Source organism: Sphaerodactylus townsendi, linkage group LG01, assembly GCF_021028975.2.
Source record: "Sphaerodactylus townsendi isolate TG3544 linkage group LG01, MPM_Stown_v2.3, whole genome shotgun sequence".
Taxonomy (NCBI): domain Eukaryota; kingdom Metazoa; phylum Chordata; class Lepidosauria; order Squamata; family Sphaerodactylidae; genus Sphaerodactylus; species Sphaerodactylus townsendi.
The window spans coordinates 102,707,047-102,733,891 of record NC_059425.1 but is presented as its reverse complement, the minus strand read 5'-3'; the positions used below and the strand labels follow the sequence as shown (position 1 = coordinate 102,733,891).

The following is a 26,845-nucleotide window of genomic DNA, read 5'->3' as shown; positions in this document are numbered from 1 at the left end:
CCCCCCCCCCCACCTGCCGCCCTTTTCTCTCGCCTGTTTGGACTGGGGATAAAGGTCTCCAGTCCAAACAGGGGGGGGAAAAGAAATTTCAGAGGCCTCTAACCAACTTGCCACTACTCTCATACCTGTTTGGACTGGGAATGAAGCTCTCTCCAGTCCAAACGGGGAAAAAGAGCAAGAGAATTAGCTCCCCCACCTGCCGCCCTTTTCTCTCGCCTGTTTCGACTGGGATAAGCTCTTTATGCCTTCAAAATTTCTAGAAATTTTACATCTTCCTACATTTTGGGTTTGGCCTCCAACGTGACATCAGGGCACACCAGCACTGCTTAAGACTTATGAGAAACATCTGAGGTCTGAACAATAAAATATTACGCTAGAATGACTGTCAGTCAAATGGTCATATTTCATCACAATTCTACAACATAAATACAGGAACAATATAATTCAGCCTTTCAGCAGACTTCCAAGTCAAGTGTATTAAGAGATCGGACATTCTACGTTATAGAAATCATATTGGATAGTGATAGTTCACCTCCTTAAATATTAGGCTGCCTTATACTGAATCAGAACATTGGTCCATCAAGGTCAGTACATCATCTCAGACTGGCAGTGGCTTTCCAGGGTCTCAGGCAGACCTCTTTGACATAATCTATTTGCTACCTGGTCTCCTTAATTGGAAATGCCAGGGATTAAACCTAGGCCCTTCTCCACATCAAGCAGATGCATTACCATTAAGTTACAGCCCCCTTCTATGTGTGTGTTCACCCCTTAAATATCTTTATGCCAGCCTAGTACATACTGGCAAAAAAAATGTAATTTCAACACCAGATAGATCATTCTTGTGATCAAGATAGGAAAAAAATCAGGCAAGCACAAAATAAGAGGGAAATGGCATATTTGTTTAATTTGGATATTATCAGACAATAAAAAATGGTATTAGCTGAAAACTTTTCAAAAGAAGTGTCATGTTGGTAAGAAAAGGCTATGCAGCAGGAACCAAGCACAAAGACAAACTTCACATACAGATAAAATGTAAGGAATAATTACAAGGGAACAAAAATGTAGTGACAATCTATATCCCACTGATGTTTTTCGTAAAAACTGCATAGCAGTATGAAATACTGGTATCCTAGATTTGTATTGTATTCCTGCACATAAAATTATATAAAACAAGATTTTTTGAACAACATTAATGTTTTTAATAGCTCTGGATTTTAAAGGCTTAACATAGTATCTAGATTCGAAAATAAAAGTGCATGTAACGTCAAGAACAAATTATTCAAAACAGTTATTGCAACAAAACTGAACTAGTTATTAATCACAGGTTCAGCTGTTCAACTTTCTAGCCTGAGCCTCAGCAGTACTCAGTAGTCACTCAAAAGACCAAGACCTTTTTTTTAACCGAAGGCATTTTTTTTACCCACTAATAAGGAAAAAAGTAAGAATACCAAATACACACAAATAAGGTATTTAATGCATGAACAGGATACAGAAAACAGCTTTTAAACCCTATTGAGTGAATAGTTTGGGCTATTTCAGACAGATCTTTTTAGAAGACGGAGAGGCAACTAACATCACAGATGCACTGCTGAAGACAAACACTTCCTAAGCCTTGGTTAGTCACACCAACAAAAGACAATTCAGTGTGTTATCAAGGCTTCTTTCTTCTCCCAACTATGACAATTACAAATGACACTCAACTATCAACTGAAGACCAGATTCTGCAGGGCTGAAGAATTTTTTTCCCTCTGGGCCCTTCAAATGAGACAGGCAGCTCTGTGAGAACAGTTAACTGATCCCAACATCCAGGCATTCCAGAAAATACGTGAAGGAAGTATTCAAACTCCAGGTGGTCTCAATATATGGCACAAGAGAATGAGGCTTAATATTTTTAAAGGTATCAGCCCAAGTTATGAATAAAGTAGTATTTCCCAGTCTAGAATTGTATATTTTGAAGATGTGAACCTTTGATCAAGTATATACTAAAATGACTTCATTACAAATGTAGCCATTTCTGTAATAAACCTTTTCAATACTTTTCCTTTTTAAAAATGGAATACCCTATTTATAGATACAAACTTGGTCTGTTTTCAGCCTGTGGCATACAGTTACCAAGTGCAAATCCCCCCACCCCCTCCAGTAATATCAAGTCTGAAAGCCCCCAAGTTACACTAATAAAGGCATTCTCATAATTACAGTAAACATTAAACACAGTGTCCCCAATGGAAGACTATGGAAAAATATGAAATTCTGAAATGGATGAACATACATTTAGGATATGTTTTATGCAACAAATGGGTTTTCATCTTATAAAGATGGCATACCAGCACCTCTCTTCTAAACACATTTGTTTGGAAAGAAGATCCAATGGTTTCAATGGAGCTTACTTAAGTATGCTCAGAATCAGAGTCCTATAGAATTGAAATAGTCTTGAAGTCATGTATTGTATCTGTAGGCATATTAATAAGATGCTCTCTCAATATCATGGATCATAAGTCAATTGCAAGGTTTATTAATCTAAAATTATAAATCCTGTGTTTCTGAATTACAGGAAGCCAAGGGAATTTTGTTCACATTCACCTCATCCATTAACAGGAGAAAGTTTACTCAATTGCCAGTGTAGGTGTAAATATATAACAAACCAATTTTTCCTCATAAGGCTGTTAGCAATAGTAACCTATATCGACCATCAAGAAGAAATGTTATTTAGAAAAATTTCTGCTGCAAATCAGTTCCATTAAAATCAGATGGAGTCTTTATCATTGAATTCAGCAGTTTGAGGATTATGTCCCCTATTCATTTGCAGTAAGCACTGAAAGCACATGTCCTATATCACCTCAACTAGATACTAATTTGAGCTGAGCCAGGGTATCTTGAGAGGCCACAGCATTATTTAAAAAGATACACACAGCATTTAATCTTTTAAATGTCTTATATCTGCATATTTTTAATCTGCAGTGACCAAATATACAAGTTGTCTGATCAGATTCCTGTCTCTACACAATTCAAGTTCCTGTCTGAAAATGTGCATATCTCTAAAAGTCTGAAATCAATAAAAAGAAATGGGCACCATTAAGTCAGAAAAAAATCCCTACAGAAAAATCTGTAAATTATATAAGTTATATAAAACTACCCTGTCCAGCTTGGTTCCATATGTTTGTTCAAAACCCATTAGAGAGGCCAGAATTTCATTCATTCCTAACATGCTGTAGTATATAAAAAATAAATGCCACTTCAAAACATTATGTACATAATGACAGAGTAGATTTCTCTAGAAATCTTTAGTAAATAAAGTGTCACAATGTTACAGAGGTTACATCAGGTGCTTGAGCATGTGCAATTGGAGTAACTTCATATTTAAAGTACAGGTTTCAGGACAGAGCGCAGCGAACGCCCTTCTTTCGTAAGCTCTCTTGTGACACACATACAGGGCAATGGCACAGCCTCTTCTCGTCTTTCTACAGCATTATAACTACATTTCTTCAAATGGTCAGCCATGCTTACAATGTCAGCAAATCTCCATTCATTTACGGTACAAAAGGCTGTGCTGAAGCGCCACACCTAGAAAATAAAAATAATATTATTAAAGACTAGAGATGTGCACCAATTTTATAGTATTTTTCAGATACAGGTTTAATAGACCAGAAAATTTTCAGAAAATCCAAAAAATACTGAATTCCAATAAAGATATGGGGGGTGGGGTGTAAGCTTTCTTTGAATATCCAAACATTTTCAGGTCGATTAAATCCTATGGGAAATCTCTGCAGAGCTCTTGGCAGGGTTTTGATCTAAAGCCCCAACATTTGCAATGTAGATGCAGACAAAACCAGTATTTTTGGAGCCTTAAAGCAGCAATCACTAGAGCCAACTGGCCATGCTGGCAGGGGCTGATGGGAATTGTAGTCCATAACATCTGGAGTGCCAAAGGTTCGCCACCACTGCATTAGAGGGACTACCTCTGCATCAGATGAACAAGGACACAAATGGAACAAGGCTCAGGACCAAAGCCCAGTCTATAGTTAGAACTTATATCTTCAGATAAGAAATACACATATTAGGCATTGCACCTGTAAGCCTCTATGAAAAATGTGAAGACCAATGTATATGGCTCAGAGTAGAAGGCAAGACGGAGAATTGAGACAAGGAGGTGAGAGTAAAGCTAAGCACAGTAGTAATCACCTGCCATACATGGCAGAATTAAGAATGTTTAGGGGGTTTGCTTTTTTATGTATTTTTTCATCCGATAAGCATTATTCTCTGAATAAGAGTTGCGAAGTTGTTATACTACCTGCAAGCTCCTCTATAAGCCTGTATATCTCAAGGAGAGGAAAAGAAGAAAATCATAGATGCTTCAGCTAGACCAGGGGTAGGGGAGACCTCATAGGCTCTCCAGATGTTCAAGGAACTTCCACAATTCCCATCGGCCTCTGTCCAGCATGGCCAGGTGGCCTTGGTGAGGCAGTGAGTATGATTCTGTTATCAGCATAGGCTCATTCCTGAGTATTGTAAACTCAACTCATGTTAATTCCAGTAGAGGTAATGGCAATTCCTGCCACCTAAGCATCAATACAAACCTTTTCTTTTATTTGCCATGAAGAACTTCCATCTGGATACTTTCTTTTTTCCCAAAGTAGTATGACCATTCCACGTGCCTGCAGTAAGCTTCCACATACATCCCTCATTAATCGTGACACTTGTGAGAGTTGACATAAACTAAATCCATCAAGAAATCCTGCAATGTGTTGTAGAACCTCAAAAGGAAGACTACTCAGATGGTCACTACGCAGTCCTAAGCAACACCTCTTATCAGGCTCTGTCAGCACAGTAGATATGCAAGGTTGAACCCCAAATGACCTAAGATGTCGGTCATGAATGATCTTTGCCCCCTGTGTTGAAGGACAAAATCTGCGCTGAGAATATGTACATCCATAGTAAGCCAAAGGACATCTCTGTTCCATCCAACCATTGAGGCCAGCATGAATATCACCATGCACATTCTTGAAGTGTGAAGAAAACTCATTTCGTCTAAACAGTTGTCCACAAACAAATGTAAACATTGAGCGCTTTGTTTGGTATCTAGCTACACATTCTAGTACCAAGTCTAGTCCAAGTGTCTGGAAAGGGCTTGGATTTGAAAGCTGCGGATTGGCATGATCACATGCAGAAGCTGAAGCAATTTCCCCAACCATTGTATTTGTGGCCAAGATTGCAGATGGGAGAGAAAATGTCTGTGTTCCAAAATCAACACGATACCCATCAACAACACGGCTATCAGATATTCCCCTACCACCAGGAGAATCTCCCAGACAAAACAGCAAAGCTGCTGTGATTAAGTCTATACCCTGAAGACCCATAGGATCTTCAGTTATTTCCAAATCTGATGTATCCACTGCCTTGTCATCCTTTGGCGCAGTGAAATAATGATTTGTGAGAAAATTGTAAGAAATGGGTGAGGAATTAAAGAAAATACATCTATGCTTCTGAGCCTGTCTTGTTCTATTTGTCTCTGTAATATGTCTTCTTCACTACAGCCACGTGGTACATAAACATGATTAATACTACCATTAGGCAAACTATGCAGATGTATTTCTTCCTTAAGTTGTGTTGCTACAGAAGTGGGGGCACAAGAACTTGATGCTTCATCACAAGAATTACATACACCATTTGTTACATCAGATTGCCCTGAATTAGACATTCCTAGTTCTTCATTCTGTTGCAGCATGAACAGAAGACTGTGGAAGGTTATACAGGGGGCTGCATTATATACAAGGTTCTGTGCTGTGCATGGAATCATAAAAGTCACTAGAGCCATTTTGTTCCACTTGCACATTGTGACTCAAGACATCCAAGTGAATGCCACCAGCTGCTCCCATGTTATTTTCATCTGGACAGTCGTGCTCTGTCATTTTATGTTGTACAGTTCTATTACAATTTTGTGCTTTAATATGGCAATCTTCACTTGCTTCACATGGTGAAATGCCGAGCTTTGAACTTAACATGCTAATGTCTCTAGTGGCTGTGTTCAGGATATCTAATGCTGTAGCTAAACTCTTGGTTGTTTCCACAGTAGCTTGATAAAGTGCACCATATGACTCTTCATCTACTGGCATCAAGCCATTTGGAAGGGTGACATCTGGGGCACTCACATCAGAAGTCTGTTCTTTTGATTTTGATACCTGATCAGCTGTTTTTGATGTCATAGTGGCTACTTTGAGGGATTCCAGGAGCATTCGCTGGTCTTGAAGGGCAAGAGCCATGTCCAACTGTTCGACTTCATCAACATCCTTACTCAGACTTTCATAAGATTTACGATCTGCATAACTAACTGGCCATCTATTCCACTCCATAGTACAACATACCACACTTGCAGGGCAAATTTCTAGGTGTTCAGCAATTTTGTTTCTGGCTACAGTGAATGGACAACCTGAGCCACTGTTCAGACAAGGCACTCTTTCAAGTGGACATAAAAGGCGGTGTTCTTCAGCTTTGCATGAATGAAACATGGCTCCACAGACCATAGGGCAACCAATTAAATCACAGGAAATGCCATTCTCTGGTCTGGTCATACAACGCCGACTGACACAGTTGACACAATGTAGATGCTGGTGCTCCTCCATGATGGGAAAGTTCAATTCTAGGGAGTGTGATAAAGACAGAAGTGTGTCAGTATTTTTTTTTAACTCTTGGGGAAATTGGGGGAGGGGGGTTGATAGGATAAAAAAAATCAAACACTATCCACATGTACAATTACAAAGCAGGAAGTTGAATACCACATATAAAACCCAACATTTCAGTGATAACTTGACTCTTATGAGTCAGACTTAGTTGCACCACCTCCAGCATAACATGCATCATAAACAACAAGCAGTATGAAACAGCAATAGAAACTAGCATTATTCTATGGGTCCTGAGACCAGCCATACAACAGCATCATAGACCCTGACTGCTGTGCCTAGACTTCAACTTGAGCCAGGAAAGGGACTGCACTTTTTAGCATATGCCTAAGGGTGACTCTTAACAGTAACCCCAAGCTGTAAAACAGGCTGCTTCTGAAATTCCAGTGACACTTAGTCCCAAAAGTGAATTTTGCAGTCTGTCATTATTTACAATTGCCATAAGGTGATAATCAGTAGAAGCAGGGCTTGCTCCAAGTTTTTGTGGATCCTTAATGAGACTGTCATGCTTAAATATTACCATAGCCTGCTTGGGCCATGCTTGTCTAACCTTTCTCTTCTTCAATACCATTCCTTCCTCCTTTAGCAATGTCTCTAAATTATTTAACATGTCATATTTAGACATGAGTAAAACAGAGACACACAATATACAAATGACTTGTTCCCTATCCAAAATATTGTGCATAAAAGTTTAATTCATGAATTAAATCTATCTGCAGCCAGATCTCTCAATCCTGGAAAGAAAGTGAGAAAATTGGGTAAAATTCCTTCAGGACTGTGGTCAGTACTGTGAACATGTTTCTGTGACTGAGCCTCTACTTAATACAATGGCACTTGTTTTCCAGTAAGTACCAATTGGTGTTATGAAACTTAATTCAGAACATCTGCCTCGTGCCTGTCAAGGTGAAAAGTTAGGGGGAATTTAGCATTCTTTTGGATAGTCTGCATAAATTGAACAATAAAAATCTTGCATTAATCTCTAATTTGGTTTTGACAGATCAAATATGGTGTAGCCCTGAGTTTATCTATGCAGATACAACAGTGACTACCCACTCAGCAGCACTTCCCATCTACCATCTAAATCCTGAGACCTCCTTCAGGCATGTGTACAGGCTTATACATGCCACCTCACTCTTCTCTCCATCCCTATAAACAGAGTCCTTGTTCTGTATTAGAGGTTGCTGTTAAAACATTACATTATAAGGAAGTTAATAAAAATGCCAAGCTACCAAGAGAAGGAAACAAGACAACTCAGAAGGCCCCAGCTGTATACAAAGATTACAGGGCAAATCTGCATGGACCCTCAGAAAATCAAAGTCAAATTTAGCTAAATTTGTCTGCATGAAGTCTCAAAGATAACTAAGATTTAAACATATTTTTAAAACTCTTATTCTTAGAACAGGGAAGCAAAAAGCAGCAATCGAGAAGAATTCATTACACCTTTTCTACTTTACAAAATATGAAAGGATATATCCCATGAAGCGTTTTCCAAATACAGAAGTATTTCCACCCACGGAACACAACCTTCTCACCTCTTTCCTCCTAGTGCAGCCCCAAATCCCTCCTGCCACCCACTGCTCCTGGGGAACACAGGATCCTAAAAACAACATGAAGGCCATTTCAGAATGTATTAGGGACAGGAGTAATGCTCTGTGTGCAAAAGTTCTTGTGTTCATAGAAAGGCTCAATGGCATCCCCCCCAAAGTTTTGGCACAAGGCAAATTCATTGAATGGGGTCAACCCATAACTGACATAAAAATCTACCATTAGTAACTATCTGTGAAATAACGCAGTATTAGCATCCAGCCTGATCCACTCACCTAGTTTATGTCTCTGACTGCAAGAGAACAGCCCAACAAGATAGCTGCAGAATGAATAAAGTAACTCAAGCCAGCTGCTGATACAATACAGAGAAGAAGGCCCAAACCATAAATAAATAAAAGACACCCACAAAAAAGTACCATCATATATACATCAGAAATACTTTCCACAGTTAAGACTTTATATCTTCAGATAAACCAAACCTTGCCCAGATACATACGTACCAGAAAACTTGCTCTCCCAAGGCTTCCTTTAGACCATGTATGATTACTGAACAACTGAAGAAAAGGATGACAATCACTTCACAATCACCACCAGATCAAGGAACGGAGTCTTCCTGGAAGAGTCACATACAGCATAATATAGACATTCTAGTTCACTATTACATCCCTAGGACTAGTTAAATATGCCATATTTCAACACTTGGTACCCAAATGAAAATACACATACACCAACTATACTACACAGATCAAGATTAGTTTCACATGCCTTCCTATCTTCAAATTAAAATTGTAAAACAATGTACACAAAATTGTTGGCCAACTATACATATAATAGCAAGCCTACAAATACTCTAACCAAAGTTAGAACTTGTGAGTTTCTCAGACACGTTGGTACAAAATGGGGGGGGGGGGGGTTCAGCCTCTCCTTTTGGCCAATTCCCAAGATTTCTGTATCAAAAATAATCTCTGCTTTAACATTTTTACAATGTTGGATAACTAATCTCAACATTAACCTCACTTTAAGATAATTTCTCCCAAAAGGACAGTTTTTTAAAAATTAATATTGACACAGTGCACCAAATGTTCAAAACATTTCTCTGAAACATTACTGCAATTGTCCTTTTAAGATAAACCATTATTACAATTTTATATTGCAGAGGGGTGACTGAGAAAACATGTGTCTAAAGGCACCTACCCAATATGTATGCACTCAAGTTCATTCTGTTGCTTCAATAGGCAGCCAAATTGGGTTACAGAAGCAGCATGGAGGTATTTAGTACAATTTCAGATGTAACAGGAAAAAATAACTCACCAGATCAAGAACTTCTAATGCTGAACAAAGCGAGTGAGCCTCTTTTTGGTACAGCCTCCATTCTTAGAATATGCAGAGGAGGGGGACAATCCCACTGACAGAATACTGGTAAGAGAGATAATCAAATAAAAGCACTAAGCAAAGCTCAAAATATGCAAGAAGCTGAAAGATATCTGAATCTCCCCTTCCTTTGTCTGGTTGTTACTATGCCCATAAGAAGATGGCAATAAATGTTAATAGAGTTTCTCAATCTGAAAATATGTTTTAAACAGAACATCAACATTTGGAGATGAATAGAGATATAAAGGTATAATTTCCAGAAAATTGGAAACCATGGAGGTAGGATGAACTTTTTAGGGATATTGAAATATATGTAATAAATATTAAACCTTTTTATTGCTAACAATATCAAATGAATCATTTACAACTCAGCTAGTGTATAAAATTATAATATTTTGAATATTTATGGAATTTCAGACAATAATGAGTTGAGGTGCAATTATCATCAGAGTTACACACTTCTAAGTACACTGAAGTCAATGGGATTAGAAGAATGCAACTGTTTAAGAGTATACTGTTAGTTTTCTGCACTAATTTTGCCTTTTCGGCCATGGCCCTTGCCTGCTGGATATGGCTGAAGAGTTTCAGCTGCTCTATTACATCCACCAGTTACCTGACAGAGCCCTCCCCATTCTAAATGACCCCTTCAGTCCTTCTCCCTGCTTACTTTGTAGATGGTCTATTAGTTTGAAGAGTCAGTTCTACTGGAAGCTTACGAGACCATTTTATTATTGTTTATTATTTTATAAAGTTAATCTATTTTAACTGTTCCTTGTTATAAACGTATATATGACTTCTTGTTATCTGTCCCGAGCCCCACTGAGGGGGGTGGGGAATAAATCTGAATAAACAAATAATATACACTAATATTTAAAGAGCTTCAGGCTGGGAAACATTGCACGTCTTTTGTATTGTCAAAGACTTTCATGGTGGTTGGAAGATGTCTGTCTTATACATGGACGATATGGTATTGATTTCCTTAAGACATAATGGCTTAAAAACAATGTTGTACAAACCTGGTAATTTCTCTAAAGGTGAGGCACTTAGGGCCAGGGATCACGAACATATAGGAATTTGATGAGCACAGTGCTCTGAGGGGTATATAAGAAGATGTGGTTCCAAAGATACAATGGTCTCAGTCTGTTCAGAGTTTTAAGGTTAAAACAAACATCTTGAACTTGATCCTGAATTCAATCTGGAGCTAGTGCAGTTGACCAAGCACCAGTGTTGTATGGGGTCTACACTGGGTCCCCGTTAGGACCCGCACTACCACATTCTGGACCAGTTGTATCCAGAGCAGACTCAGCAGGAGCCCTGCAAAGAACAAACTACAGTAGTCAAGTCTAGAGGTGACCATTGCATGGATCATTATGGCTAGGTTGGTATGGGTCAGATAAGGGTCAATTGCTGAGCTTGTTGAAGGTAGAAGAATGCCGACTTGATTGTCTGCATGACCTGAGCCTCTAAAGAGAGGGAGGCATCCGGAATCACTCCTAAATTCCTGATGAAGACAGATGGCTACAGCTGAACTCAATCTAGATTGGGAAACTGAACTCCCCAATCTAAGCCCCCTTCAGACCCAACCACAGGGGTCAGAATCTAAGCCCACAGGACCGTGTCTTCACTGGGTTCAATCTCAAATGGCTGTATTTTAACCACTTCACCACAGCCTTCAGGTACCTAGCCAACTTTCCAGGATAGTATCTGGCTGGCCACCTACCAACAAATATAGTTGGGTATCATCAAAGTTCTGATGTCAACCCAGCACAAAACTTCTGACTATCTGGCCAAGGGTGTGTGTGGAGAAATTGCCTTTGTCACTTTAATTCTATTCTGTTTGAGCTGGGAGTTACACCCCAGCTGCAAGTATTTTTTTTCTTGTTAGGACTTTAACGACCTTCCTTAAGCATTATGCCTGGTGGTAACAATGTCTTTGCACTCTGCTGACTTTGTAAATTTGTGTGAGAGTTTGATTGGTTCGTTTATGCTAGCACAGCAATAATTTTGTATAATTGCTTTCAATGCTCTCACTCTAGATCTACCTTCCTTTTCATTCTGTTTCTATTGCCTGTTACTCTGTACTGCCTGAGCGTATCTTTGTTTTTTGCATGTTATCATAGTTGTTTTGAATAACTTAAACTCTGCCAGACCAGCTTGGTTCACAATATTTTCTGTTTTGATCTTTGCTTGCAGTTTCATGCTATGCTACCGTTGTTTATGGTTGATTATTCCTTCCTATTATTTTGTTTATTGAGAAGTTGCAGCTCTCAATAAACCCCAAAAATATTTTATTTAAAATTTCTGCCTCTGAGTTTTTGTTGTGCATTTTAAAATCCTAACCCACATTTTGAGAAGTGGTACGTCACCACTTTCTCCACAGGGTGCATAAAGATTTTTAAAAGCATTGGAGAAAGAACTGCCCCTTGTGAAATTCCACATACCAAGGCATGGGCATTGAACTCCTATCCCACCCTCTATCCCTGGCCTTGGAGAAATGAGGTCGGCCATTGAAGGACTGTCCCACAAAATCAAACACTGGTGAATCAATGGGTCAACAACTCATGATCAGCTATGTCAAATGCTGCAGAGAGATCAAACAAAACTAGCAACACAGACCCAAAGCAGCGCAGAATAATGAGGCAGAACGGAATGGATCTGGAGGGAGAGCAACAGAACATGAAAGAGCACAATAAAGAGAAACATGAAAACAGAACAAGCGACAAGAATGAATGAAGTATGAGACACTGGTTTATGACGGAGAAAAAGCGTCTGAGGGCACAGGGCATCCTTGCCTCAGCTACACCATCCTAAAATAAAAATCAGTGCAGAGGCAGAAAGAATATGGAGGCCATCTTCATCTTGAACTCAAAAACACTCACCCTCCAAGAAGCAGAGGTGGGAGATCCCTTGAGGCATTAAAATGCTTTCTAAACCTATAGTGTTCTCTCAGGAATTCAAGGTGGGCAGTGGTTCTAAACTAACAACAAATAATTTTTGGTGATAATATATAAATACTATGGAAAAGTATATTGTTTGCAACTCTGTCAAAGGATAACGTAAGTTGGTATTTAAAGAAAATTGTGATGAAATCCAAGAAAAGGAAAATGCAATCTGTATTCACTCTTGAGAAGTCTCTATTTTCCTTTATTTGCAGTGGTGGCGAACCTATGGCACTCCAGATGTTCATGGACTACAATTGCTGGCAAGGGCTGATGGGAATTGTAGTCCATGAACATCTGGAGTGCCATAGGTTCGCCACCACAGTCATATAGTATGACTGTTATGTTATTTTTTAAATTTTCATATTTCGGGGGCACCTTTGCACCCCTTTCTGTGATTTCTTGTTTGACTATGAATTAAAGTGCTATCTACAGCTCTTTACAAGCAAAGTTTTCAAGAGATTTCAAGATGGATTTCAAGAAATCTTTTCTGCCAGATGCCAACACCGGTTGCTTAGCCTGATGAACGCGGAGTTTCAAACCTCAACAGCTGACTCTCAGAAAATGTATAATATTAAAAAAATTATTTTTCTGACTACATGATTCTTTTGCATCATGTATAAAAATGTAAAAAAGTTTTACAAAAAGTCTCTGTTTTTTTAAAATAGATTAATTTTTCAAAACTTGATATAAGTCTGCAACTTCTTAAAACTGAATTCTTAGGAAATTATGAAAGATTGGTTTTCTGTGTAAAAAAATAGCCTTGTAGAAAACATTTGTCACATCACATTATTATTGTGCTATGTGATGTGACAAATGTTTTCTAAAATTCGGCGGCTTCCTGGCGAAAAAATAATCTTTCATATTCAAAAATCGGATTTTACAAAGTTACAGGCAATAATTTACAAAGAAAAATTAAATTGGCAACGTAAATATACACAAAAAATTAAATAAATACATTTTAAAATTAGATAGTAGTTAACAGTGCAAGCAAAAAAAAGTTTGATTTAAAACTGAACAAAGTCCTTATCCAAACTCAGAGCAGCTATGTCTCTTACTATTTTATAAAATAAGCAATATAATATGCATGAGTCCCAAAAGTGCATGTCTGACTGTTGCAGACAGGTGGTGGTTTAAACTAATGCTGGAAAGTGTTTTTTCCTTCCCGTATTTTTGTTATTTAGGGGATTTTCTGCATTAATCTGCTCTTTGTCCTATATAGTTGTCCTGCCCCACCTCTATTGCATAAAAAATAAAGAATCTCAGTTTAGAAATAAGGGTTGGTAATACTGATCAGTAGAGCATTCTCTATTAAATGAAAAGTAAATTGATGGTGAACGTTTGTGTTCTTTTGTAGCTAGAATTATATATATATATATATATAAAAATAAAGAGCCAGTCGCAGAGATAAGGTACCAACAAGGATCAACTTGATTTTACCCGAGCTCTCACCCTTAAGCCATAATACATTGCCAATTTAGATCAATCCATACTGCTCAACTACGACTGCATATGAGGAACAATATATATTAACTTGGTTAATTAGGGTTGTTACATTGCAATCTGTGACATGACAATGGAAAACACAAGCTGGAGTACTGTATATTTACAAAATAACATTTCATTCTTCACCAGAGTATTTCATAAATAAATGTTGCTCTTCACTTAGCCACACTCACTAATGCAGTGAAGCTTGATTCTTTTCACTGTGTTTAAGGTAACTGGAAATCAATGCACATGATCTCACCAATGAACCAACCTCAAAAGAACAGCTGTTCATTTTTGATTAGGCAATGTCAGCAGATAGATTCAGTTCATTTGAGATGTTTAAGTAAGTATGCTTGCCTGTTACCAACCAAGAAACCTAAAAATACACACAGTTCTGCTGTAATGTCCACTACTCTCCAAAGGTGTAGATCACCTGATGTTATTGTACATACTACTGTCAGCTGACTAGAACTGTCAAAATGTGCTTGGAAATTCTGTCACAACTGTAGCAAACAGACCAGTGACCAATGTTTGTACAAACAACTATGATCATAATAATGACTTGAAATAGAAAGTTCTTAGTATTCCAAGGGTAATTCAAATCCTTCTTTGCCCTCCTCTTGTGTACCCAGCTACTATAGCTACACTTTTAAACTCTAAACAGTGATTTATAACTCCTCCCCAAAAGATTTTTTTTTAATTTGATACATTTAACTCTCTGTTTATTTAAGGTCAGTGGTGGTTTTTTTTCCTATTCACTGGTGAAGGCTCCAGGCAGCAGGAAGGAGCAGAGCATGGAAGAGGATCACTGCCTTAGAGCTGTTGCACCTTTACTCTTTAAACACTACTTGTTTGGAAATAGTTTAATCCCCCAAAAGGCAAAGTAAAAATCTTTTTGTAAAATGTGGCACTTTACAGATCAACAGATAAAGATATTGTGTAATAATGGATTTTTTTTAAAAAAAGAATGTTATGCCATTCAAGCCTTGATTTGACTTTTGTTGAGAATGCTAGATTTTTTTAAAAAAATCATCTTTGATCATGGTTCTATCTCTTTAACAACAGGAATCTTTCCTTTGAATCCTTGATTATATAAGAATAATTGAGATTAAAAGCACCATTCACATATGTATATACTTTTTGGATTTCTAGAACAAGGACCAAACATATTGTGACTTTATACTTCACTGAACAAGTGATACTAGACAAACTTCCACATAACAAAAATGTTATACACAGAAAATCAGAAGTTCTACACTCACTGCCCTCAGCCTTAATCAGAAAGGCAAGCTAGACACAAATTAAATAAATAAAAACTGTTAATGCTTAACTATTAAATATGTAACCAAGGAAAAATACTGCTGCAGCAATATAAAAGTTACATTTATATGAAATGAATTAGAATGTTTCACAGACAAGCAGTAAGATTGCATACAGATGACCTACTGCTATATAAGATGGGTTAAATATATTAGGCAAAGAAGCACATAAACAAATGAAATTATTGTGGTTATGTCAGGCAAAACAAAAATGTTTTTACAGACAAGGGAGACAGATGAATTTCCCTGGGGAAGAGTTCCAAAGTTTTAGGCAATCTCTACTACTATCTTGACACAAATTCTAAACGAGAAGTATTCATGAGCTTATTACCACCTGCTACAATCACTCACATCATACAACGTATTATTATAGGACAACCACATAAAAAACAAGTAAGCTTAAAATGTGGCTCAGATACAGAAATACTCTACCTGATGAAACGGTAACACAGGGAAGTCAAGCAGACAGGCAGATAATCTTATGTGTAAGGCACTTCTGCTCTTAAATTTATTCGCTCCTCAACTGTAACAGATCTGCAAAGACAGAAAAGTGTGAAAAGGGATAAACATGATCATGGCTGGAATTCCAGTCAAACATTTAAGAAATCCCACAGTAAAGAATTTTCACACGTAAATGGCAGTCTTTGTTATCACATCAGGACATCATCCAACGCCAATGGCAGTACCTACAGCTCTTGGTCTTCAGCCCCATGGGACTTAGGCTCAAGACACACCCTTCATTTAACAGAAGTCACCCTATGCCAGGTCTCTCTGGAGATATTTCCAGATGTATTTATTAGGAAAAAGTATACACACTGCCTTTCCATAACTCTGGCCAAGATTGCTGACAAAGAAGAACAACCAAACAAACCATACAAACCCTAGTCTACCCAAAGCATAGAAACAGCACAAAACACTTTGAAGCAAGAAATTCTCCTCATAAACCAACCTTCAAGCTAGACAGAGCCTGAACAAGCACAAAGGATGTGAGGCGGAATGCAATGCGACATCTGTCACCATTGATAGCCAGAAGTTGAATTCATTTGATCTGGCTGGCTGGTGGCGGTGTCCCCTACCTCCCTCACAGCTCCATGTCGTCCCTCCCAAGAAACTCTTGGCCTTTCGATTGGAAGAAGAGACGTATCCCAGATAGAAGAGGTATTTTGGATTCTTGGGTCAAGAGTTATCCGATAGCTGCGCTCCCCTGCTAGAACCTCCAAACAAGCCCAAACAACAAACTTTAAAATACCTTAGGGAGGATCCTTAACTGGCAGACTGGACCATATGAGATTAGTGAAAGTACAAAGCAAATGTAAGGAGTCATGATTAAATGCATAGGACTAGTACAAATTCCATGATATTTACTATGAAAGTCTGATCGGGCAGAGCATTCTTGAAAGGATGGGACTCAAGTCTTCCAGAATAATGTCATTTTTGTCAACAGCATAATTACTTATGTTCCTGGCTAGCATTCTAATATATATATAAATATATATATATATATTGTAATCTTGGCCGAGCTTTACTTGCCAAACAACACTCCTCCACTAGCAACTGTCTTATTATCTCTGAATGTGACTAGTTTTGCACATTATTTTATACCCAGATGATTTTGAACACCTTCATGACCACCAACTTTATGCTAAACAACAGTGCTTCTTTATTAAAGACCAGTAGGGGGAGAATCTACACTGCCAATTTAATTCCTATCACTATTCTCCGTATTCTCCGAGGTAACTGTTTATATAGCTTAACTTTTCAGGACAATAAAGATTCTTTCCACAGATCTATCCAACAGTATGAGGCTGTGAAAGTGCTTATTTGTATGTGATGCATTGCATTGTTTATCCAGACTGTCCCTGGCAAAGAACATGCTAAACATGCAAAATGTTTGAGATTTCATGCATGACAACAGAGCAAGAAGGCATATCTGATAAGGATCCTGAAAGTGTTGCTGTTGATCATCTACTGACTTTTCAACCTAATAAGGTAGTCCCTGGCCAGAAACTGATATGAAACCCCAAACAAGAACTCTGAATTCATGCAGCTAAGTATGCTGTTAGCCCTAATATGACAGCAAATATGCTTCCCTTGCTTACTACAATTGTGTTTACTATTTCCAACTTTTTCCTCCTATCTCTCAAGTGGTCAAATTGAAGATACATGTGCTATATAGCATAAAGGTTCAGGAGTTCACAGCTCTTTCTGAAACACTGGATATGTTTTCTCAATTTTGCTTATCACAAATGTCAGCATTTATAGTTTTAAATTTCATAAATAAGCCAAACAGCATAGTTTGATATCCAAAGTTACAAAAATTCAGTAATCTTAAAGCAGTTATGTAAATTTATATTTTATAAAATATAATACAGATTTCAATTTTCACAAAATGTATCCCCCCCCCCCCCCCATGGGGGAGGACTCCTGCCCATGGCTTCAAAATCTGTAGAAAGTTTACATCTTTAGGAACATTTGCCTGGGAGTCAGCATCCTGAAACACAGGAAAACCTCAGAATAATCATACACAGCACTTCACCATGCACCACAGCCCCAATCGAACATGAGCGGAACTAATCCACACTTGATCATTAGCTAATAGTATATATAGCTTATCACTAGTAGTCTGTAAATAAAAGATGTAATTCTTACCTATAGTTTTTTAAGCAGTAACGAATAAACAACAGTAAACACATCATATATTCGAGCCTAATACAAAGAACAGTATTCTACCCATCACTGCCTTGTGTTTGTAGTAGATTATGACTTATAGGTGGAGCCCGGAAGATGGATGGAGGGGTAAAGAGTCAGGGTGCTTCCAAGGAAACATGACTAAAAATTGGAGGGGGAGAAATCTTATGAAAACAGAAAGGGTTGAAGTGAAATATACCTTTTCAAAAATACACCTTTTCACAAAAAGAAATAATGTTCAGGATGGTATAAAATGTGTTTTGTCTTTTAAAATGCCCTTGTTATTTAAACATCTGAAGTGACTAAACATTGCGAATGCTTTGCCTTCAAGTCATAAGTGCCTTATGGTGACCCTGTAGGGTTTTAGGGCAACAGACATTCAGAGGTGGTTTGTCATTGCATAGCTCCACATCACACCCCTGGTATTCCTTGGAGGTCTCCCATCCAAATACTTGCCATGGTTAAGACTGAAAGTGTGTGACTGGCCAAAGGTGACCCAGCAAGTTTCTCTAGCAAAGTGAAGAAGAAGAGTTGGATTTATATTCCCCCCTTTCTCATCTCTAAGGAGATTCAAAGGGGCTGACAATCTCCTTTCCCTCCCCCCCCCCCCACAACAAGCCCCCTGTGAGGTAGGTGGGGCTGAAAGAGCTCAGAAGAACTGTGACTAGCCCAACATCACCCAGCTGGTGTGTGTTGGAGTGAACAGGCAAATCTGAATTCCCTAGATAAGCCTCCACAGTGCAAGTGGAAGAGCAGGGAATCAAATCCGGTTCCTGCAGATTAGAGTGCACCTGATATTAATCACTACACCACTGCTGCTCTCAATTCTCAGAGGGCTAAACTGGCATACCCTTGTCCAAAATCTCACCACCACTCAGCTACTCATGCCTACGTGGGGATTCATACCTGGGTTTTCTAGATCTAGCCCAACACTTCAACCACTATGCCATGCTGGCTCTTGACTAAATGTTCAAGTAATTTAATTATGAAATATTTCTCTATAGAGCACATACTGATAAGTTTTCAAAGAAAACCTTTTTGTTCTATATTTGACACAATTCAGTCCAAGAACCAGGGATAAAATTACAATGCATCCATGTCAATGAATTCAGAGTAGAAATATAGGACAGAAATTTAGTTATAATATAGAACTGGAGTGAGAGTAAGATTGAACATCTGACCCAGTCATTAAAAACAGGTTTTGGTAAAATGCTATCAAATATGTTTAAAGTATTAATGTTATTTAGAAAAAAAATTAATAATCAATTGGTTGTATACTTTGCTAATTACAAAAATAACTAATCCAAAACAACTACATTTATACTTTAATAAATCATTACATTTATTATTTTCAGTCATGTTAAAGAGAGTTTCTATATATCAGCACTGAACAGTTCTTTTCTTTGGCTTCTATCCTGGGACAGCAGGGTCAGCCATAGCCTTTTAAATAAATGATGTTAATGATAAAATGAGGGAACCTGCCACTGATTCTCTTCATTTACTGGTCCAAACAGTTGGTAAACCAACGTCTGGCTTAGGCTGTTATTTTTCACTATGAATGAATTGTTTCCAGCTGTCAAGTATACAAAACCATTTAAGTTTGGTCTTGTGCAGAAAAGTTGAAAGGGCAGGGGGAGGATACCTTTGCAACCAGCCTGTGAAACTGAAAAGTGGGATGCTGCTTGCGTGACTGGGGGTCAAACTCTTAAACAGACTGGGCCACAGCTTTAGACAGTCTGGTCCAGGGGTCTGCAACCTGCAGCTCTCCAGATGTTCACGGACTACAAATCCCCTCAGCCCCTGCCAGCATGGCCAATTGTCCATGCTGGCAGGGGCTGATGGGAATTGTAGTCCATGAACATCTGGCGAGCCGCAGGTTGCAGACCCCTGGCTGGTCAATCATCTGTTCAGTAAGCAAGAGAATTTACTCCAGACACTAAACAACCTTCCCTTCCCCAGTTTCACATCTCCAGATTTTTAATATTAAGTATTAGATAATAACTGTCAAATAATAAATTTAATATTGTTCTCAAAGTCTAGTAATATATATACAATGTAATTTCTGAAAGAGGTAGAAAAGTCAACACACATTCCATAAATCATTAATAGTACACAAAAATAAAGTATCCCCAAAGTTGCTCAACCACAACTGTTTGGGGGGAAAATATACATTATAATTTGCCTAGTTACAACATCTACTAGTACACTGTATGATTACTCCTTAAAAAGTGCTTCAGAAGGTAGCCATGTTGGTCTGCAGTAGAAGAGCAAGACTGGAGTGCAGCAGCATCTTAGAGACAAGATTACCAGGGTATAAGCTTTTAGGAGTCAAAGCTCTAACAAAAGAACTGCAGACTCTCTAAAGCAATGATGGCGAACCTTTCAGAGACCGAGTGCCGGAGCGGAGCAAGAGAAAACTGCGTCCGGGGCACGTGTGCGCCCTGCACCCCTGCCACGCCCCTGTCTGCCCCCGCCCTGCCCTGCAAAGTCCCGAAACACCTCCATCATACCCCTGGAATGCCTTTGCCATGCCCTCGCAGGGGCACGCACCCAGTGCATTGCGCACCCCTCGCCCCCTTGACACTATGCCACTGCCGAGGGCGATGGTGCGGGTGCCCACAAAGAGGGCTCTGAGTGCTACCTCTGGCACCCGTGCCATAGGTTCGCCACCAATACTGTAAAGCTTACATTCTGAAAATCTCCTTGGTCAAATCTACTTTAAAAAGTAGAAGCAAAGATTAACAAAAGGGTAGCAAAAATGTGGTTCAAAAATATTGGATAGAGGGTACACTTCTGGGTAGCAGTGCATGTGATCAAGATCTGGGGGCATGAGTGGACTGTAAGTTAAATATAAGCAGTCAGTGTGATGCAATGACAAAAAAGGCTAATGCGATTTTAGTGTGTATCAATAAAGGCATAACATCCTAATGACAAGATTTCAAAGTCCCGCTGTACACCTCATTGATCAGGCCACACCTGGAGTATTGTGCACAGTTCTGGAGGCCTTGTTTTAAAAAGAATGGGACAGAATGAACCAGGTACAGAGAAGAGTGATGAGGATGATCTGGGGCCTGGAGGACTAACCCTTTGACAAAAGGCTGAGGGACTACAGAATGTTCATTCTGGAGAAGAGGAGGTGGGGGGGGGGGACATGATTGCTCTCTTCAAGTTATTTGAAGGGTTGTTATTTAGGAGGGCTGGGAGCTGTTCCTGTTGACAGCAGAGAATAGGACTCACAATAATGGGTTTAAATCACAGGCAAAAAGTTACCAGCTGGATATTAGGGAAAAGAATTTACAGTAAGAGTTGCCCAACAGTGAAATTGGCTACTTAGGGAGATAATGAGCTCCTCTCACCTGGCAGCCTTTAAGCAACAGCTGGATAAATTCTTGTAAGGGATGCTTTAGGTTGAGTCTGCACTGAGTAGGAAATTGAAATAGGTGACCTATATGGCACCTTTAACTCTATGATTTGGAATCCAGAAGTTCATTCAGAGAATAGAAGTTATCACGCAAACCTTTTTAAGGACTGCTGGCAATCTTGACTCAGGCTCATTCCGCACACGCAAAATAATGCACTTTCAAGCTGCTTTCACAACTGTTTTTGCCATTCCGCACAGCTTCAAAGAGCCCTGAAAGCAGCTTGAAAGTGCATTATTCTGCGTGTGCGGAATGAGCCTCAGCTAAAACAAGTTCCCACACACACTCTATCAGGAAACATTACAAACTATTTTTATATTACAATTGTTCAAGATTTCCAGACTTTAAAAAAAAACTATTTTCTAGCATCATACATTCTACCTATATTTATTCACCAATGAAGTGTTATTATCTGAAGACTGCACTGTGACAGAAGATTGCAACCTGCGGCCCAATTCAGATGGAAAAGCCAAATGTAGGCTTAGAGGTGGCAGGGGCCTGTGCCAACATGTTTGCCCACCCTATCAGAGTAAGCGGTATCTACACTGGCAGAGAGAGCAAACATGCTGGCAGGTGGGTCCCACACAACTCTGCAGCACCCAAAACCAGAAGGGAATGCCGCTCCAAAGCTACATTGGTGTCGCAGAGAATGCAGCGCAGCAGGAGTTAGGCTAGGCTAGGGCTATTCCTGGAGGTGGAGTCGAGGCTTACTGCCTTCCTCCTGCTGACTTGCGCCACTGGAAAGAGTGGAGTAAGTCTTTTTGTTCAATGGGGCTTTTGGGCAGCAGGAGGCTTCTGAATTTTGACTCTTTTCTGCACTGCCCGAAACCCCATTGGAGGCAGTCCAGTGCTGCCTTTGCCACACCAGTCTCAGCCACCGCAGAGCTCCCTCACATCTGGATTGGGCTGTAAAAATGGAAGAGGATTTCTTTCAAAAAACTTGCAATGTCTTTACATGTGCTTCTCAACTAATGATGTTAATTGCAAACGTCTGTTGTAACAGACCACTCTTAAATTTCACAGTTCACTCATTTTACAAAAATTATATTTGCGTATTCCAATCTTGCTTTTAGCTTTAACGTATTTTGCTTTCAGTTAACAAACTTTTTAAAGTTCATCCTTTTGAAAGGCTCAACGAGGAGTGTTTTCCTATTCGACATGTAAGCAGAACATATTTGAATAAGAAATTGTTCAGGAAAGCAGTTCTACTTTCCACAGAGCACTGGTCTCTCTATCGCAACAGAGCAAAGCAGCTCTCTGTTCCCTCCCCTCGTTTTAGCTGAGGAGCAAAACTGCCTCCTTTTAAGGCTCGTGCTTCCCTTCATAGGATACCTCTTATTGGAGCAACTAACTAAGGCAAAAACTTCAGTTCTGTGTTTTTAATTTTTTGGCATACACCCAGAAGAACGCTGAAAGTCCCCACTGTGAACTCCAAACATCCCCCCCTCTCTCTAGAAAAGGATTTTAAACACCTTGCCGGGATGGGGGTGATTGGTAGGTGAGCTTGCCACGAGATGACTTGCAACTGTTATTTGGCCACCAGGCACAAGGGGCATGCTGCTGACCACTGAGAGCCGGCCGCGGGTGTGTTCGCGCGGCTCCACATATGACTGCAGCGAAAATGCTAATCAATCCGCACCGGGCTGAAGAAAGAGGCGGCCCCTTCCTCCCCATCCGTACTACAGCCATTGTTTCTCGCGGACACCAAAAGCAAAGGGAGAAGAGGAAGGGACTGCGGAAAGCCTCCACTGCTGCATGCCTTCCAAGTTGCTTCCCTTCCCCTTTTCCTACATAACACAGCTTATGTAGGGAAACCCACGCAAATGTCTCAAGAAAGTAGCCGCGACACCCTCCAGGGCAGCGTCCTAAAGAAGCGCTCCAGCTGTCAGCCACGCCACTAAGTCCCTCCCGGGGAAACCTCGTTCAGCTCCCACGGGCTTCCGCAGTCCTGAAGACCAGAACCTCGGCTCAGTCTAACCCAGACCAGGCCCATCCCCCGCCGGGACCGGGGGTGAGAAGGGGAATCCCCAACCCCAGGCTGTGGCTGATGCCGCCGCCATTTGTTTACCCCTCGGCCGGCAGGGAGCAGCAGCGTCGGGAGCGCAAAGCTCCTGCCAGGGAAGCCCTCGGCCCCCTTCCCGCTTTTCCCTCCCCGGAGACTCACCCGCTCGCGCGCGTGGAAGAGCTCGGTGGGAGGAAGACGAGACAAGCGGCCCGCCCCTCCGAGACGTTCTTAGGATTCGATCCGGTTCCGGTGAGGTGGAAGACTGCAAGTGCTGGCTCACAACGTCGCTTTCCGGCTCCCTCGCGCCCTCTTCCATGCAGCGGGGCAGTTGAGGGAGGAGTGTCGTAAAAGAAGGGGGGAGGCGCTGCAGGAGGCGCTGTTGTCGCTGCGACGGGGCGAGTCGTGAGCGTCTATGACGCAAGGACAGAAAAAGAAAAGGAAAAGAGAACTGGCTGCAAGGGGGTCGGTCGAGACTGTCCCAAAGCAGAAAGCGGGGGCGTCTTTTTAACCCCTGTTTGGCCGTGACGTTATTTGGCTAGGATATTTATTATTGGCCTCATTCTCCAAAAATGTTCGAAGTTAACTAGTTAACATTGATACAATCAGCATGGAACATATGAAAACACTTTGAGTTGTGTTACTCTTCTGGAATAATAATATTTACTGTTCTGTGTTTGTTAGTTTGATAAATTACTACATGGCTTTTGTTTGGAGATTTTGTTCTGGACTCGTGTAGCCGTAGAATCCTCGCGCCCCACCCAAGTGAAATATGTATCAGGATGGGACTGCATAGGAGTTTTATTATGAGATTGTTCTGCATACCTGCTTGGCCAACTTTAGAGACCATTGTTAATACATTATAACTACGCTGAAGGGTGAACAAGAAAATAAACTGTATCATTTGTTCTGGCTGTCTTGCTGCTTGCTACATGTGTCTTGGGGAAATGGCTGTGGCTTTGTATTGAGAAGAGAGTTTGCTGAGAGAAATGACTGCCTAGGGCAGAAAATTCATAATTCTTCATAAGCCTAGGACAGAATTGTCAACCAAGGCATCAGGCCATTTGTCAGAAAGAGTCAAACCTGGTATACTTCACCGCTACATCATTTTAAAATATGAACAACTTTTGTAAACATGAAGCTTTTGACAAGATTATCCATAAGAAGCCTTCTGTAGGCGTGCACTCTTGTGTGCCTATCCATTCTCTTCTTCCTCATCCGCTGTATAGAGGGAGACAGAAGGGGGCCGCTACTACTGTTCTTTGTGGCACCCAGGCACTGACATACCTGCCCAACTGAATGACCAAGAGCAGAAATGACATCACAGACCAACAGAGGCCACTTCATTTTGTCTCTTATCTTGAGCTTCATTGCCAGGTCATAGATGGTTACAAATATTTTATACAATGTTTGTTTCTATATCTCTACCCTATGTTAGTAGCCAGCGTTGTGTAGTGGTTAACAGCAGCAGACTCTACTCTGGAAAACCAGGTTTGCTCCCTATTCCTTCACGTGAGCCTGCTGAGTGACCTTGAGCCAGTCACACTCCTCAGAACTTTTAGCCCACATGAAGTCAGACAAGTCTCTTGCCTTGAAAACCCTACAGCAGGGGTGTCAAACACGCAGCCCAGAGGCCAAATCCGTCCCCTTGATAGGGATTATTAGGCCTGTGAGCCATTGAAGGCAACCCCTCTGATCCTGATCTGGCCTGGCAAGTCAACCCACCCACCCCACTTCTGATCTGGCCTGGTGATCCCACTGAGGGCTTGCCAGTCTAGGTACACACTCCACCCTGCTATGGGCTCACCAGTCCAGGAACCCACCCATCTCCTGATCTGGCCTAGTGAGCTTGCTGCAGGCTGGTCAGTCCAGGCACCCATGCCTCTGTTCCCAATCTGACCTGACAGGCCACACCCCCATGCCAATTTGGGCTAGCAAGCCTGCTGTGGGCTACCAGCTGCTGCAGTCATACCCCCCCACACACACACACACACATACACATGCCAACCATATCCCCCAGTACTGATCTGAGCTGTTGAGACTGCTGCGGGCTCATCAGTCAAGGCAGTCATCAACCCTAACCTGGTACTGGACTGTCAAGTCCACTGCAGGCTGAACAGTCAAGGTAGCCTCTCCCCTTCTAGTGCTGATCTGGGATGGTGAGCCTGTTGTGGGCTCTAGCCAATGCAGCCATCCCTCTCACCATGCTAATCTGGGCTGTTGAGCCTACTGGGGGCTTGCCAGCCAATGCAACTACCGCCACCACACCAGGCCTGGCATTTCCAAGTCACATTTATGTCATATCGATCCTTCGTAACAAATTAGTTCAGCACCCCTTCCCTACAGGGTTGCTGTTGGTATTAGCAGAGTAAATAATCTATCAGAGATGCAAGTGTGTTGTTTAGTAGAACTTTACTGGATAACAAATGAACTAAATATAAGAACAGCAAACTCTATGCAAGAGCTCAGTCTGGGTCTCTGTGCAGTCTATCCATGTTTGTGTGTCTCTCTTTCAACTTTTGCTGGAAGAAAAAGCAGAGAGATGTTTCCAGAAGCTCATGTGATTCTGAGCTTGTGACTTCAACAGTTAACTCTTGCTTGATTAAATGTAAGCAGGCACTTTTAAAATCCTAACAGTTGCCCGAAGTCAGCTGTGACTTCATGACAGTTTGTACACACACTATATATATTGATTTGATAACAAATATAATAGATTAAATGATGCACAATTTGCTTGTTTTTCATAGTGCCCAGCAAGAAGTAATACTGACTCACAAACACTTATACTAGAATAAATGTCAACTTTTAAAATGCCACTGTATTTCTATTTTACCTGAGAATCTGCCACCTGAAGTAGGTCGGACTCAACCCGAATCCAATGGTAGGCTTGCCCCCATACTCTCTAGCTACTCAGAGGCTCTTTTCTTTATTCCATATTTTCTAAGGGTCTGTGGATGAACCAGGGTCAGAGGACTCTGAGGCTGGAAGATACAATATATTCTTTCACTGGTTTTGTTTGACAGGCAAATTGTATAATGATGCTAGTGGAGCCTAAGGAAACAACCAGTTTAAATGACAGTGAATGCTATCCTGGGCACTATATCTGCTGGAGTTCCTGTTTCTCTATGCATCTACTTTTCATATATCCAATTTGATTTCTTCCTGTTATTATGACAGTTAGTGTAGTCATTAACAATATGATCTTAAGAACACTTTTCTGGGAGCAAGTTCCACAGATCAGACCTAAGTTAGATTCTGAGATCTGCATAGTCATATCTAGAACCTATAAACATTAGTTCACAAACATGAGAGATTGTTAGTTTAGGCACCTGGCACCTAGTTTCAAATTTTCCAAAAGGATGCACATTACAGAGTTCAGCATAGCTACCTAAAATGGCAC

General features: G+C 40.4%; 1 protein-coding gene across 1 annotated transcript; it reads right to left on the bottom strand.

The window, feature by feature from the left end:
- Positions 1-878: 878 nt before the first annotated feature.
- Positions 879-23,834, bottom strand: FBXO30 (F-box protein 30). Its single transcript, XM_048489219.1, is given in 8 exon segments — positions 879-3,561; positions 4,575-5,444; positions 5,447-5,728; positions 5,730-6,634; positions 8,720-8,832; positions 9,531-9,635; positions 15,769-15,870; positions 23,608-23,834. Coding segments are annotated over 4 exon segments (2,244 nt in total). The 5' UTR covers positions 6,618-6,634; positions 8,720-8,832; positions 9,531-9,635; positions 15,769-15,870; positions 23,608-23,834; the 3' UTR covers positions 879-3,357.
- Positions 23,835-26,845: the final 3,011 nt, after the last annotated feature.